The 14,183-nt window shown below is 43.0% G+C and overlaps 1 protein-coding gene across 4 annotated transcripts in view; it reads right to left on the bottom strand.

The window, feature by feature from the left end:
- ALS2CL (ALS2 C-terminal like) overlaps positions 1-14,183 on the bottom strand; it is a 46,821-nt gene that overhangs the window by 17,213 nt on the left and 15,425 nt on the right. For all 4 annotated transcript variants that reach the window (XM_031044570.2, XM_031044567.2, XM_031044568.2 and 1 more), the window contains exons 2-10: positions 11,015-11,123; positions 9,954-10,146; positions 8,196-8,261; positions 7,287-7,452; positions 6,697-6,825; positions 6,244-6,363; positions 4,054-4,130; positions 3,598-3,664; positions 2,681-2,877 (exon numbers count right to left, since the gene is read on the bottom strand). In XM_031044570.2, coding sequence (XP_030900430.2) covers positions 2,681-2,877; positions 3,598-3,664; positions 4,054-4,130; positions 6,244-6,363; positions 6,697-6,825; positions 7,287-7,452; positions 8,196-8,261; positions 9,954-10,146; positions 11,015-11,123 — 1,124 coding nt within the window. The remainder of the gene's footprint in view (positions 1-2,680; positions 2,878-3,597; positions 3,665-4,053; positions 4,131-6,243; positions 6,364-6,696; positions 6,826-7,286; positions 7,453-8,195; positions 8,262-9,953; positions 10,147-11,014; positions 11,124-14,183) is intronic.

Raw genomic sequence — 14,183 nt, 5'->3', positions numbered from 1 at the left:
GGCTTTAATACCTCAATGTTTTCATGCCCTGGCATGACTGGAGAGAATCAGCTTCCGAGTTCTCTAATCTCAAGAAGATTTTGCAGAGTTGCTGGGTCATCCATTTAGGACCTTGCACATGATTCTTTTGTAATTATAGTGCAGCATGTGATGAAGCCAGCCGAAGTTCCAACATGGCACATCCTCAGACAACATAATGACACCAGAGTCCAAAACTTCATTATATTGAGTGCTATGAAAACGAAAGAGACAAGCACTGGCCTAAAAGTATCCTATCTATCTGTTTTGTTTGTGGAGTTGTAGGAACGACTACACAAGGTAATGATGCAAAATGAGACTGGAACGGTCAATATGATGGCCAAAGTACCTCGCTTCCAGTCTTCTACTCCACCTACACCCACTCACTGTTTTAATTCTTTCATCACCCCAGACACAATCTGCTCCCTACACATTCTCCAAACAGAGACTACAGAAGATTGTGCAGTACCAAAACCATGACACATTTGTTTGACTTTCACCGAGGTTGCTGCTGTAAGAACACCCACGTGAGACTGGGTCTTTCCCTGATATTTAGAAGGAAAGGGTCAGACTAATTTTAAATGGATTCTAAATGTATCGTATCTCCTTTAGCTTTGCTAGTATGAATGCTGACAAAGCCAAAGAGAATGCCTGCTTCAGCCATAGGGATGGTTTAAGGTATTTCTCATTGGGAGTATCTCCCTCTTTTGCACAAGGTCATCAGTTCTGGGACAGACCAGTGAAAAATGCTGATGCTTTTGTTGAAGAGCCCTGATTCACACTGCTGCAGCTTTCTGCTTATATGCTTTGCCATGCCAGCCTCTCCTTGGAGGTGGACAAGCCACCAAGGCCAGCTTTGCTGATCTGTAACCTTTTATTAGTAGCAAGTCACCTAGAAGAATAGTTTCAGGAGTGGGAAAGAAGGCTTAGAAATTCAGCAATTAAAACCTCAGGTATTAAAAGCACCTGAAATCACCTAATTCTGTCACAGATTTGCTGGGATCTCCCAGTCAAGTGACTTAATCTGAAGCAGCAGAGATATTAATTGCATTTCCTCAACCCTAAAACAGGACACAATGAGCTAGGGGAGGTCTTTGTCCCTCTGTGCACACAGTGGTTTTCAGATCTCTAATAGGAGTGCAGGTGCTGGGGAAGTGGAGATGCTGTAAAGGACTGAGTCAGGCATAGCTCTCCTCTAAACACCTATCTGATGCTATTCTGGGGCAAGGCACAACCTTTTCCACAAAAGATTCAGGATTAAACTTTTGATTTGGGATAGTCTCATTATTTTAACTCTCTCAAACCAAATCACTAGACCCTTTTTCATAGAATCATAGAATAGTTAGGATTGGAAAGGACCTCAAGATCATCTAGTTCCAACCCCCCTGCCATGGGCAGGGACACCTCACACTAAACCATATCACCCAAGGCTTCATCCAACCTGGTCTTGAACACTGGCAGGATGGAGCATTCACTACCTCCCTGGGCAACCCATTCCAGTACCTCACCACCCTAACAGTAAAGAATTTCTTCCTTATATCCAGTCTATACCTCCCTTGTTTAAGTTTCGACCCATTACCCCTTGTCCTGTCACTACAGTCCCTAATGAAGAGTCCCTCCCCAGCATCCCTGTAGACCCCCTTCAGGTACTGCAAGGCTGCTATGAGGTCTCCACGCAGCCTTCTCTTCTCCAGGCTGAACAGCCCCAACTTTCTCAGCCTGTCTTCATATGGGAGGTGCTCCAGTCAATAATAACTATAAACAAACTGTGTAAAACTCAGGAAGCATAAATCTTTCAAACCAGGATGTTTTCATGTCTGAGGAGGTTGCTTATATTTCATGTGTTTTCACAAAACACAGAAACTGTGTTCTATCCTGTATCAAAAAGATTTTGGTTGGGGAGATTTAACGTTTGATTTACAGACCATTCCCTTTTGGCAGAGTTTGCTCTTAAACTTCAGTTGGATTTACTGAGCAGTTCTCATGTTCTCAAAAAAATGCATTTGAGACTCTTTTTGTTATTTGTTTGTTTAATTCCATTGATAATAATTTGGACGTTAAAATAGATTTTGGTAGCATAGGATAAAAAAAATGGCTCTTTCACAAGCAAAGGCTTTTTACTGAAGTTTTGATGGGTTTTTTTGTTGTAATGATGCTGTTAAGATTTTATGCCTTAGGCAAAGATCTTGAAAATAAACATTAGCTCAAGTCTAAGTCCTAATTACAGGCATAAACCAGTGCAGTGCCTTCTATGTGATCATTATGACATTATTAGGGGCAGTCTTTACAATATACTGCATGAAACAGTATCACTAGTGAGACATCTACAATACAACAGATCATGTGCTAGGACTTGTGCTTTGACTAAGCCCTGAAATCTAGCAAATGTGTCCCAAATGCCCCCTGAATCTGTCCTCAATACCAGATTTCCCGCTGGAAACAAGTAAGGCAGTAACTAGAGAGCCTGACATGCCCTGGGAGATCACCAGTCCAGAGTCTGTGGTCCAGATCCTCAGCATGGGATGGACCACTTCATGTCCACAGGCATTCTGTGACATCTATACCTCTACCTGTACAACCAATAGATCCAGGCAGTGCTACACAAAGACAGGACAATCCTTGCAGGTTCTTGTTTAGGAAAGAGGCAATAAAAGCTCCTTACTTGCCATGCGGCTTTCCCCAGTGCCACTCGCCTTCATAGGTTGCACTCTTGAACTTGCCCTCCAGCTTGAAGACATAGGTGAAGAAGCGGCAGGATGGGGGCTCAGTGCCTTCACCAGTCTTGCCCCACAACGGGAAGTCTCGTTTCCCATTCAGTGCTTGGCGGACAGCCTGGTTCAGCTTCCATTGCCAAACAGCCTGTGGGCAGAGGAAGAAGAATGCTGGACTAACAAGTGAAGAAAGTGCAATAGCTTCCAACAAGAGATACTTCAGGAGAGGCTGCAAGAAGCTGTTCGGTTCCCATTGATTCTGTGCCATTCAGCTGGCCCAGCTGGTGAGTTGTGGCCCATCTACAGCATCAAAAGGAGGTGTTATCTTGGATTACACAAGTTGGATACTGCACCAATGCACACATCCATGCCATTTAAGGCTGACTCTCACCACCAATTTGCCTTGACACAAAACCATGCTGTTGAGACTGTAGCATACACTACTGCCTAGGGCAGATCACTTCCAGATCACTGGGTATTCTTCATCTACCATCAGCTGTCTAGGCCACCTCTGGCCATCTAATCCCGTATTGGTTCAACAGAGAGGGAAAAAAAACCAAGCCAACAACAAACCAACAAACCCTACACTGCTTATTATTCTGCTTTAAATAATAAATAAAAATTAAAAAAACAAACAAACAAACCAAAAATCAAAGAGGAAAGACCTCAGTTGCATTTAAGCAGTTACAGAGCACACTAATCTGTCTTCTGATCAGGAAGCTAAAATCCTGACGCTTAAAAGGATTTCAACTTCCACTCAGTAGTTACCTCTACTACAGAGCTGCCATCCTCTCCATACTATTCCCCTATTTCAAAACTTAGTGTGCTGTATTTCAGGTGGAATAGAAACACCCTGCCCACTGCTAACCTTCATCTGTGGGTCCTTAGCAGAGAGAAAGAATGTTTCTTCTGGGGTTACAATGCGGAGTCCATACCTGTGAAGAAAAAGACATTACAGACCACAAAATCCTCAGTTAAACAGCAGTTCCTGCTCTTCCCATTCCTCTTTAGGAACTAGTAGCTCTTTTGCAGGGGGTTTTTCCTTCTCAAGAAGTTGACTCATCTAGTTAACTCATCTTTGTTCTCTAAGTCTGGAGACAAAACAATTTTATTACTGATTTCTATATGGCAGCAAAGGTAAGCAACCCAATTCCAAGCTGCTGTGATCCCATCTAAGAGGTGCTGCAATTGCCCATAGCCCAGAACCAATCCTGTTAGGTAGAAAAGAGATGAGACAAAGTTTTGAATAATTTTCTTTGTTTCACAATCAAGTTGAACACTTTTTTTTTTTTTTTCAAATCTCCAAGTGGAAAATTTCACTTACAGTCCTGGAGCTGATTTATTCCTGCAGTTTTCATCTACCCACACAAGCTTCAGATCAAAACTCTGAAAGCTGTTTCCCTGGAACAGAAGTCAGAAGATGTTCCCGTTATTGATGTAAACATCACACTTTGCCCCATTGAGCAGCAGAGCAAGACTATCAGAACTGTAAATTCCCTCTTTTGGTGTCCACATCTATCCCACACTACAACGACAGACATTAGAGGCTGAAGAAAGTTAAGAGAAGGACGAAAGTTCTTAGTTTAACATTTGTAAGTGGTGTTCCATAACGCCATGGCTACAACTAACAGTAGCAGACCTTCGAAGATAGCACTACAGGAGTATCTTCCCTATCACATGTCAACACCTCCAAACCACCACTGGCACCCAGCATGCCCCAGTTTTGCTTATGATCTATCTAGGATTTGGACTCCAGATGGCACAGCCAACAATGGCCCATAAGTACATTTAAGAAGTCACTATTTTGATCAATAGTACATCAAAAAGAAGAAACTAAAATGATTGAAATGCTGCTTAAAGGCTGCATTTAATATTACATCTCTCTTCTCTGTGTAAAGTTCCCATGCCCACACTACAGATTTGCTGTCTGTAATGATGTACTTGGCCAGGGTTAGGTACTAGACTTTCTAGCAGCCTTCCAGTACCTAAAGGGGGCCCACAAGAAATCTGGAGAGGAACTTTCAACAAGTGCATGCCATGATAAGACAAAGGGGAATGGCTTTCAAATGACAGAAGGGAGATTTAGATGAGATCAGAGGAAGAAGTTCTTCCCTGTGAGGGTGCCCAGAGAAGCTGTGGCTGCCCCATCTCTGGCAGGGTTCAAGGGCAGGTTGGGATGGGGATTTGAGCAACCTGGTCTGGTGGAAGATGTCCCTGCCTGTGGCAGCAGGACGTGCAACTGAATGATCTTTAAGGTCCCTTTCAACCCAAGTCATTCTAAGATTCTATGATTCTAGGACTAGCACTATGGAATTCACCACAGTTAATCACTGACGTGTGTAGCAGATTTGGGGGAACAGCAAAGAGAGAAGGTTCAGATTCCCAGCACCAGAACCCTTATCATCAGACCCCTGCTATCAGCCCAAGCTAACCAGTTTAATCCCATCCCAGTTATATCTCCCCAAGCCTCAATAACACTCATAGCAGCAGACAGGACATAGTGATTTACAACCATTGACTGAACAGAGATGTCTACAATGTCAGTATCTGTTTGAGCTAGTTGTCCTGTGCTCTCTTCCTAGTCAACGGAGTTGAGGACATGATTCAACTCATCCTAATTTGGGCATCTGAAATAGGTCAGATAAAACACACCCAGGCAGTGCATGTTTCTTTCCCCTGACTATAAAGGGAGCCTGGGGGCACTTGCTCACAGATCGTGACTGTGCTACACAATGTAAAGTTGGATGAGATAATCACCACCCTATTTCCTCAGGCCTAGGCCCTGCAAGCTGAGTAGGACTGCCCAGCGTTATCACAAAGGCTCGTGTTTGGAGAAGCCCATAAGATGTATCAGTTCACAAGACAGTCATGTTTGGATGCCCAAGGCGCTGGCACATGACTAAAGAGCAGGCAGAGAGAGGTGCACATAAAAAAAGCCCTGCTAGATTATGGGTGCTATCAATCAGAGCAAGCCAAGCTGAACTTACTTAACATGCTGCAGAACAGCTTTGAGCACATGTTATTCATCTAGCTATCCATGACTGTAGACACTCCCTGTCTGCCTCACACCCAGGCCCCAAATCCCTGAACTAGCCCCAAGAACACCTGCAACTTCTGCTCATGTGCCACTAGAAGAGTCAACAATGAAAGGTCATGTTTATTCCCATGCAAGAGTGCTTACAATATATATATTTGATCATCAGCCCCCCTTTGCATAAACAAGAACAGAAATCGACTGATTCGCAGGCAGGCATGGGCTTGGGTTACTAGAAAAGTGCCTGTGGGGGCTGGATAGCATACATTTACCAGGGAAAAAAAATAATGTGGACATTCCCCTAGTCCTTCTTCATTATGCTTTCTTTTATTCTTCAGTGCAAACCACATGTGCATGGATCTGAGACAAGGTTTTGCCAACAGCCAAGCTATGTTTCATTTTCAGCATCAAAGAAACATGAATTTTAGTGTCATTTATCTGCACTGCCCTTCCAATCCCTTTGAAAGACTGCAGACTTGCCTGAATCAGCACAAGGACATCATCAAAGAGCAAGATGCGGTCTGATCGATTTGTGCTGGCAGAGATGGGAAGATTTTTGCTATCTTCCAGCAGCCTCCTTTCAGGTACACAGAGCATGTCCTGCAGAGAGAACCGCAGAGGTCAAGATGAAGGACCAAAAGCATCAGGAAACATCAGGATTTGGGAAAGGACAAATCAAGCCAACAGCTTCTGCAGAAGTCATCTGATTGGTGGTACAAGCTGACTGTAACAACATAACTAGACACAGCACTCAACATCTAGAGCACTCAGTGACCATAAGGTTTCTCCAAGGCTTCCACACTGCCCTGCTCTGTTGGCTTCAAACCAAGCCTCAAATTCTTGATCCATATTAAATTTTCTCCATGGGTAAGTAGAAGTGTAGGACGTCTAAATATGCTCCCCATCAAGCCACTTTCTACATCCACAACTCACTGTGAATTTGTAGCCCAAGGATTTCCATAAGGACTTAGTAAAACAAGCTTCATCCAGGACTTGGCTGACGAAAGACTCAAGCTTCATGTATTCCTTGATGGCACTGGTAACCACGTCCTTTTCAGAGCCCTGATAAAGGAAGGCAGGGCTTGAACAATGCTTCAGGCACAGCTGTGCAGGACATTACTTTCTGGGCTATGGATGCAGAACAATTTCAACAGCTCTGAATCCAAGGGGCTAATGAGAATTTTTTGTCCAACCCTCTCCCAAACCTAGCCTAGGAAAGCCTCCCAAACCTACCATTATCTTTGCGACCAGCAGAAGTCTGCAACCTTAGTCCAGTTACTTGACCCTCTGCAGCTTCTTTATATGATGAGTAGCTTGTACTATGCTGGAGCAGCCACTCTACATTGCTTTAAGACCTTCAGGTGGGCTGCACTCTACCGGTCCTGGTTACTACCACTGCGGATGTCCACTGGAAATAAGTTTCCTTCTAGCCTACACTGACACCACCAGCAAGCCCCACCGAGCCCCACGAGCATAAGTGTTAGCATTACCCAGTCAAGTAACATCATGTAGAAGCTTCCTACCTCTTTGAGAACCTCATTCAGCTTGGTAAGGAGCAGTATATATTGCATTATATGATCTCGGATAGGTTTATGAAGAACAGTGTATAAGGCCAGTGACATGGAGGTCTCGGAGGTGAAGTCTGTGAGGAATTGTTTCAGCACTGTCTTATGATGCTTCCAGGCTTCACTGCAAGATAGTGAATTAAGACAAAGGTTCATTGAATATTTTTTCTGTGAATTCCCACTCCTCTACCTCCCTAACTTTATATGCCACCTCACCCCCAGAGAGGGTATAGAAAGGTCTGAGAGAGAAGGAGGTAACATAGTGCAAATATATCTGTACACCAAACACACTGAAATGAGGCAACTGAGCACCATCCATCCTGCCTCTGGCCCAGCTGTCTCTGCAAATAGGAACCACCCTTGCAGGTATACAGAATATACCATGACTTTCACAATAGTTTGCACACCGAAAGGGTGACATAGATAAAGCAGCTGTGAATCTGCCCACATCTAGCATTCATATTTTCATTTGCTATTTTCATGAGAATCTGACAACATCTGGGACAAGCAGTGGAAATCTTCCAGATTCCCATATCACCCTTTCTCAGGTCCCACCCCTTATCTGAATCCTCCAAATTCCACATTTACAGGTTTCCTCACCTACAAAAGGAGTTGGGCATGGTTAGAAAGAGATGGGGACAGATACATACAGGAAGCCTTCAGACAGCTACTGCCATGGTCTCAGAAGATGGCAGAAGTAACCAGTAAGGCCAGTTCAGAACAGAGGCACTGAACCATGAAGAGAGATCACTGCGAGGTGCTGTGCAAGGTGCTGCTTGCTCTGGTTTAACCTTACAATTGTCTTAACCTTACAATATCATTGTATTCCTATCAGCCCCTTCAACAAGCATTTTCCATCCCACTGACCTTTTGCTCTTTGTGGCATGTTCAAAGCCATGGACTACAACGTAGTTTGCGAAAGTGACAAAATATCTGTTGGCAAGAAAAAAAAAACAAACACACAGAAACATGAGTTGAGTTAGAGGTGCACATTAGCTAAAAGGTTTAAATGATAAATGGAAGAAGCTAATTTGAAAACATCATGTCAGGTCCACCTTTCCAAGGAAGGTAGAGAGAGACATAGCTACTGTACTTTTCACTTTGGCTGAGTCCCCTTTTGTCTCCTTTACCAGCTCCTTGCTGTAACTGCCTGGCTGATTTTTGCAATACAGGAAGTTTAAATCATCCTGGAATTTAGCAGAAGCAGAAGTAAGCTTACACAACTGTCCTGGAAAGCTAACCTACAGAGGCTGAGCTTAAGATCAGCATCAGATGTATGAATTTCCACTGGCTGAAGTAAAAGCAGCAGGCCTGTATTACTAATAGCAAAGTCAAGGTGTCCCACATCAATGTATGTCATCTCACACTAGGGGGAGATCTAGCCACATTTTGTCAGCAAATACACTTTCTCCCAGTATTGTTTCCAGGTAAGTTACGAAAATGTCCAGACTAATTATCACTATTTACATTTTTCAGGGACATGCATTTGTTGCTGATTTTCAGGCCCATAAGCATCACCTCTGCTTTGTTCTATATTACTCCAAGAAGTAGGAGACATTGTTAGGATCAGTATTTCACAGAGTGAGTCAGCAGAGGTGGGTAGGAACCAGCTTTTTCTTTGCATGACACACAACAAAAACAGGTTTTAATTTTGAAGTGAGGGGAAATTAGATCTTAAGATAAACTTTCCTTTATATCATCTGAAAGCTCAGCACAAGTTTTCATCTTTCACATGCCTAAAGCAAATCTGTTTTAATTCACTGTCAGTTCCCAAATGAGCAACACACACTGCTCCAAACCCCATTCACACAAAGGCAAAACTTGTTGTACACCACTTTTTTTAAATGATGCGAAGTAAAAATAAAATATAAAGCAGTCCATCCTTCCTCCTCCCTCCACATGCATAAAACCATTAAAACCAATACTAGACGAACAACACCCAGAAGTCAGTATGCCCATCTCCCCTGTGTGGGTGCCAAACTGCACAGACAGTACAAGCCCATCTGTTGGCTTGGCCACATTTATGATCAACATGATGAATGAAGGACTGAATACTGTCTGATTTTTATGTCATCTCAGATGTCCACAAATGATAGCTCTCTCTAGGACATCAACACAGGTTATATACACTGCAGTGCTTTTGGTAAACATTTTATTTTGCATTACAGACAGATGGGAAGCAGATGTAGTTAATTATAGAAAAAGCAATGGGGCAGTATGTTTTTCTCACCACACTACATCCATCACTTGCTCATACACATAATTTCCTTCCCAAAAGCGTAAAACTGTGGCACAAACACAAAATAGGAACTGTGCCAAATTCTATCCCCTATCCTCTCTCCACTTTTAAGATGCATTAAAAAACCCTATACTTGTAAGAAAATATTCTCTTACAAGCATTGCCCTGGTTTCAAGCATTCTCACAGCTACAAAAAGGGCTACTTACTATGCTGTCTGCACAGCACTTGTCATGAGCAGTGAATGTAACCACTTCACTGACCTAATGACTGAACACTAGTGGACAAGACTGAATAAATTAAATGTACAAATTAATTGCACCAACCTACAAGTTGATAAATTTGATAATTTGGTCCCTTCAGCTACTGAAAATGCTTCTGTACTTACTGGATGTAGAGGTTTAGAAACAGGTCTCCTTTCCAGACAGTGTAAATGTCCTGGATGCAGAATGACTCAGAGGTGCTACATTTCTGTTTCAGAATCCGGTAGTTTTCTTCTGTGAGGTTCCAGAGAGCTTGAAATTGGTCATTGAGGAGCAGGAAGAGCTTTAAGTTCTCCTTTCCCTTCTGATCAGTAGGCTCTTTGATGAAAAGATGGAAGAAAAAGGCTCTCAGAAACCCCTGACTCCAAGAAATCATGTGGAAAACATTGCCTACATCTAATATTCATTTCAATTTTTCAGTGTAAAGGACATACATTCTTGTAGGAAAATAATGACAGGGAGGAAGGAGATGAAGATTATTTAGGGTTGTGTCCCTATGAGTAATTGCATAGGCTACACATGCTAAGGCTTTGTCCTCCACATTCTTGTGGGGCACGTGGTCTGGGCAGCCCAAGAGGCTCAGATATGAGTGCCAGCAGAAAATTTTCTGCCCCTGGCCTGAAGGACTGTTCCGAATCCCCTTGGAGGCTTACACCAAAAAGGCAGTGACATAAGAGGGAATCACGCTATGGGCCTAATCCAGTCACACCACTTTTGGCCAGACAGGCTTGTGAATATTTATATGAGTTTGTTATTTCAGTAGAGCTGCTCTGATTTACTGCCAGCTCAGAAACTGCACCCACAAGTTTTACCTTCAAAGACAGGCATGACCATGGACCAAGAGCAGGGAAGCAGAATAGGCATGGATGAGGGGTGGCATATGTGAGATGCAGTTTGGATTTTTGCGTACCATGCTGGAAACAAGCCTAACAGCAGGTTGATACTGGTTAGAATCTGGATCAACCTCTAAATAAACAGGAGCCATGGTCCTAAGCTTAAATGAAAGGCCATAGCTGTCCTTAAGAGCTCATCATCTTAAATTAAATATCTTTACATACCACTCACTCTAGTAAAACAGCCTCTAGCAAGTCCTCAGCCACTGAGTTTTAATTACAAATCCCTTCATAGCTGTGCCAATGACTCAAGGCTAGGACTATAGACAAAAAAGTAGTCTTCTCTGACCTACCTGCCTGGAGTAGAGGCTTGAGGATGAGAGCATCTATCCGTGCCAGGCATGCTGAGAAGGTTTCTTCCACTTGGAGCAGAGATGCAGTTGCTTCAGCTGTGCACATGTCCTGGACACAACACAGAAAATACACATAAACTCCCTAGCAGGAGAATCCATTTAACAAGGCTTCAGTGCTCATTGCAAACAACCAGCCTTTCCTGCTCTTGACAGCACAGACAGGTGTAATTGCTGTCACCAAAGCATTTGAAAATGTTGAAAGAGGATACAGATATCAAACAGCTCAACACAAGCCAGTGTCATGGAAGACAACAGAGGCAACAGCCCATTTTCCTGATGCCCCAAACTGAAGATCTTCTCAGGTGGTCCATATCATCTCTTCCACATGACTGGAAAAGGCCCTACATTTCTTATATGTGTTAATGCTGCTCAGTGCCAGATGCCTTCTCCCAGAAAAAAGACAATAATCCCTGAAGTACAAGTCAGCAAAGGATGAAGCAGAGCATCTCTTCCCATATCTCTCACCAGTTTTATTCTCCAGTGCCTCTGTCCACATTTTTTGGCACTACAAGCTATAGTACGGAGCTGTAGAGCTGTGCCAGCCATGCCCACACATCCAATCTGCCAGAGGAACAGGGGTCTGGTGTTACTTCTTTCCAAGACACTGCACTGCTGGTTATATGTCACAAGTGTTGCGTCAACAAGGAAAGCTAGCCTAAAGTGGAAGTTGGCAGCATTTAACAACAAAGCCAGCAAACCCAAGTGAGCAAACTCCAGTAGCTTCCTCCTTCGCAGCCCTGCCTCCTAAAAGAGATTTATCAGAGGAAATTAACACAGCCAGCTAAAAACGCATTATAAAGCACTGCTCTGGAAAAAGACCAAGTGGTGGAGATACAATGGGCAGAATCAGTTTATTCTGATTCTGAATTATAACCATTACTAATGGTGATAAGCATACAAAACTCAGATTCTTTTAACTTTGTGAAGCAAACCAGAAAACTTAAGTGACTGAGTATGGTTTGTCCACATTTATCCTCTCTTTACCCTGTTTGTAGTGCACACTTTAAGGCTACATTCACAATAGTAAGCAAACAAGGATATGACACAAAGATTTACATTACTAAATTAGCGGCAGAGAGTTTGCCACAGTTTTGCTGTGTGCCAACTGTGCCTCTCCCAGAATTTCCAGGGACCATTTGAAACAGGTAGCTTACACGTAGTCGTGCTGGTTTGGGAGGTAAGGAGAAGTTTGCTATGTATAGCTTATGCAATGACTACTTAGCTATGGGATAGACTGCATTTATTTACTAATGAAGATGTAACTATAGTCTTTAGATTGTTTTCAGGAAGAGCTGAACTGAAGCTATCTAGTTGTGGTATACTCTAAGACATCTTGAACCTCTACCCCAACTGCTACAAACAATAGGTGAGATTCATTCTCCTTAAGTTGAGATTTTGGGAAGTTAGACGTAGAAGCCTTTGTACTTTGTACTTTACGGGAAGAAATACCTCAAGCATCTTAGTATGAACTATCAAAAGGTCACCTGGGTGGGGTGACTAAGTTGGGTGGGAACGTCTCATTTTTAAGCTTCACATGTGGGTGGATTCCTTGCTAAATAAGAGATTGACCTCCCTAAAGCCACCAAATTCTGCTTAGGGATTTCCTCTCCAGGTCATCCTGGAGTTTGGGCTGAAACTATGTCTTAGAGCAAGGAACACTTTGCAGTTTAACAGCTGGTGTGGTTTTAAGTGGTTGTTCAGAACCAGACAAAACTGACTGCAGATGAATGACAATGTTTTCTCCTTAGTAACCACTGCATCTTATATTTCACTTGTCTGAAAAATAGGAAGCATTAAAAAAAAAAATCCATAATCTCATCAGTTTGCAAATTTTCATACATCAAGGTCTGCATGACCATAAGGTTACTTTTTGCAGGAACACCGCAATATGCCCCAGAGGAAAGTTGTAGGCATGCGAACAGGTCAAAAAGCTGGAATCCAAACTCCTCCTGGCTGCTCCTAGTGAAGGCAACAGGGCCAGGGGAACAGCAAAACAAACAGCAGCCAGGCATCTCTCACCCAAGTATCAAGAGGACAGGACAGATCTAAAAGGGGTTTGTGTTTTTTTGCCACCACTTACTCTGCTGTCTTTTAGACACAAAGATAAAGTTATTCCTCAGAGATCCTAGAGAGCATTCAAGCTTCTTAGAAATTTTTCAGCGTAAGTAGCTTGCTCAATCAGTGAGTAAAATTGGGCTGGATGTGTGGCAGCATTTAATTTTCAATTGGCTCAGCAGACCCTCAGGTAGTCATTGTGGTCGTATTAGGCTCACTGAGTAACAGTCCGGTGGATTTGTTTATATCTTTTGAGGCTGGCTGGTTTGTCTGGTTTTAGGGAAACAGGGAAGATGATACCATTATTTCAGATGGCTCCAATACAAGAGGGTGTCTCCACCTGGTCCTTATTTAATTCTGCAAAAAAATGTTTTATCCTATGGTAAACAAAAAGAATGGGTACTAGATGCCAGGCTCCCAAACTCTTATCAACACAACCAGAGAAGCCCAACAATCATTACATGCAGATTAATGTAAACTGAATGACTCAAACCAAGGGCATAAGTACCCACAGCTTTGCTCCACAGGACCACAAAAGTCCATGGGCAGAGACAGAAGGCTCAGTAGCCTCTTCAGGGCTGAAGAACACATGCCAAACACCGTAGAAGTATCACTGCCCCAGCTAAGTACTATTTGGCTACTTCTGTAATGGCCACCTGGAAGAAGAACTATGTATGTCCAAAATGGACCTACTGATGTGGACCGCCCCTTCCAACTGGTCCCAACTGGTCAGCTAGCCCCATGCTCTGCTTCCTGCCTATCTACAATCCTCATTCATTGAGGGTCTATTACCCACGAAGACTTCAGCTCAAACCTTACAGGACAACCACAAAGGACTCTTTGATTGCAGGACATGGGCTGAGGAACCACTGCAGCAGCAATACTGAACAGACACCTAAGCCAACTCAGCAAAAACCAGAAGCATTTGGATACTCTTTTCCAATATAACCTGATACAAATTTAACTCAGGTTTGGTGTTGTTTTTTTTTCTTTTTAGCTACCATGCTCTCTCCCTTTCTGTGAAAATCTTTAGGCTACTTCCAGCCTGAACACA

Source organism: Melopsittacus undulatus, chromosome 1, assembly GCF_012275295.1.
Source record: "Melopsittacus undulatus isolate bMelUnd1 chromosome 1, bMelUnd1.mat.Z, whole genome shotgun sequence".
NCBI classification, from domain to species: Eukaryota; Metazoa; Chordata; class Aves; order Psittaciformes; family Psittaculidae; genus Melopsittacus; species Melopsittacus undulatus.
Note: the sequence above shows the minus strand (reverse complement) of the source record. Positions and strands in the feature narration are given on the sequence as shown.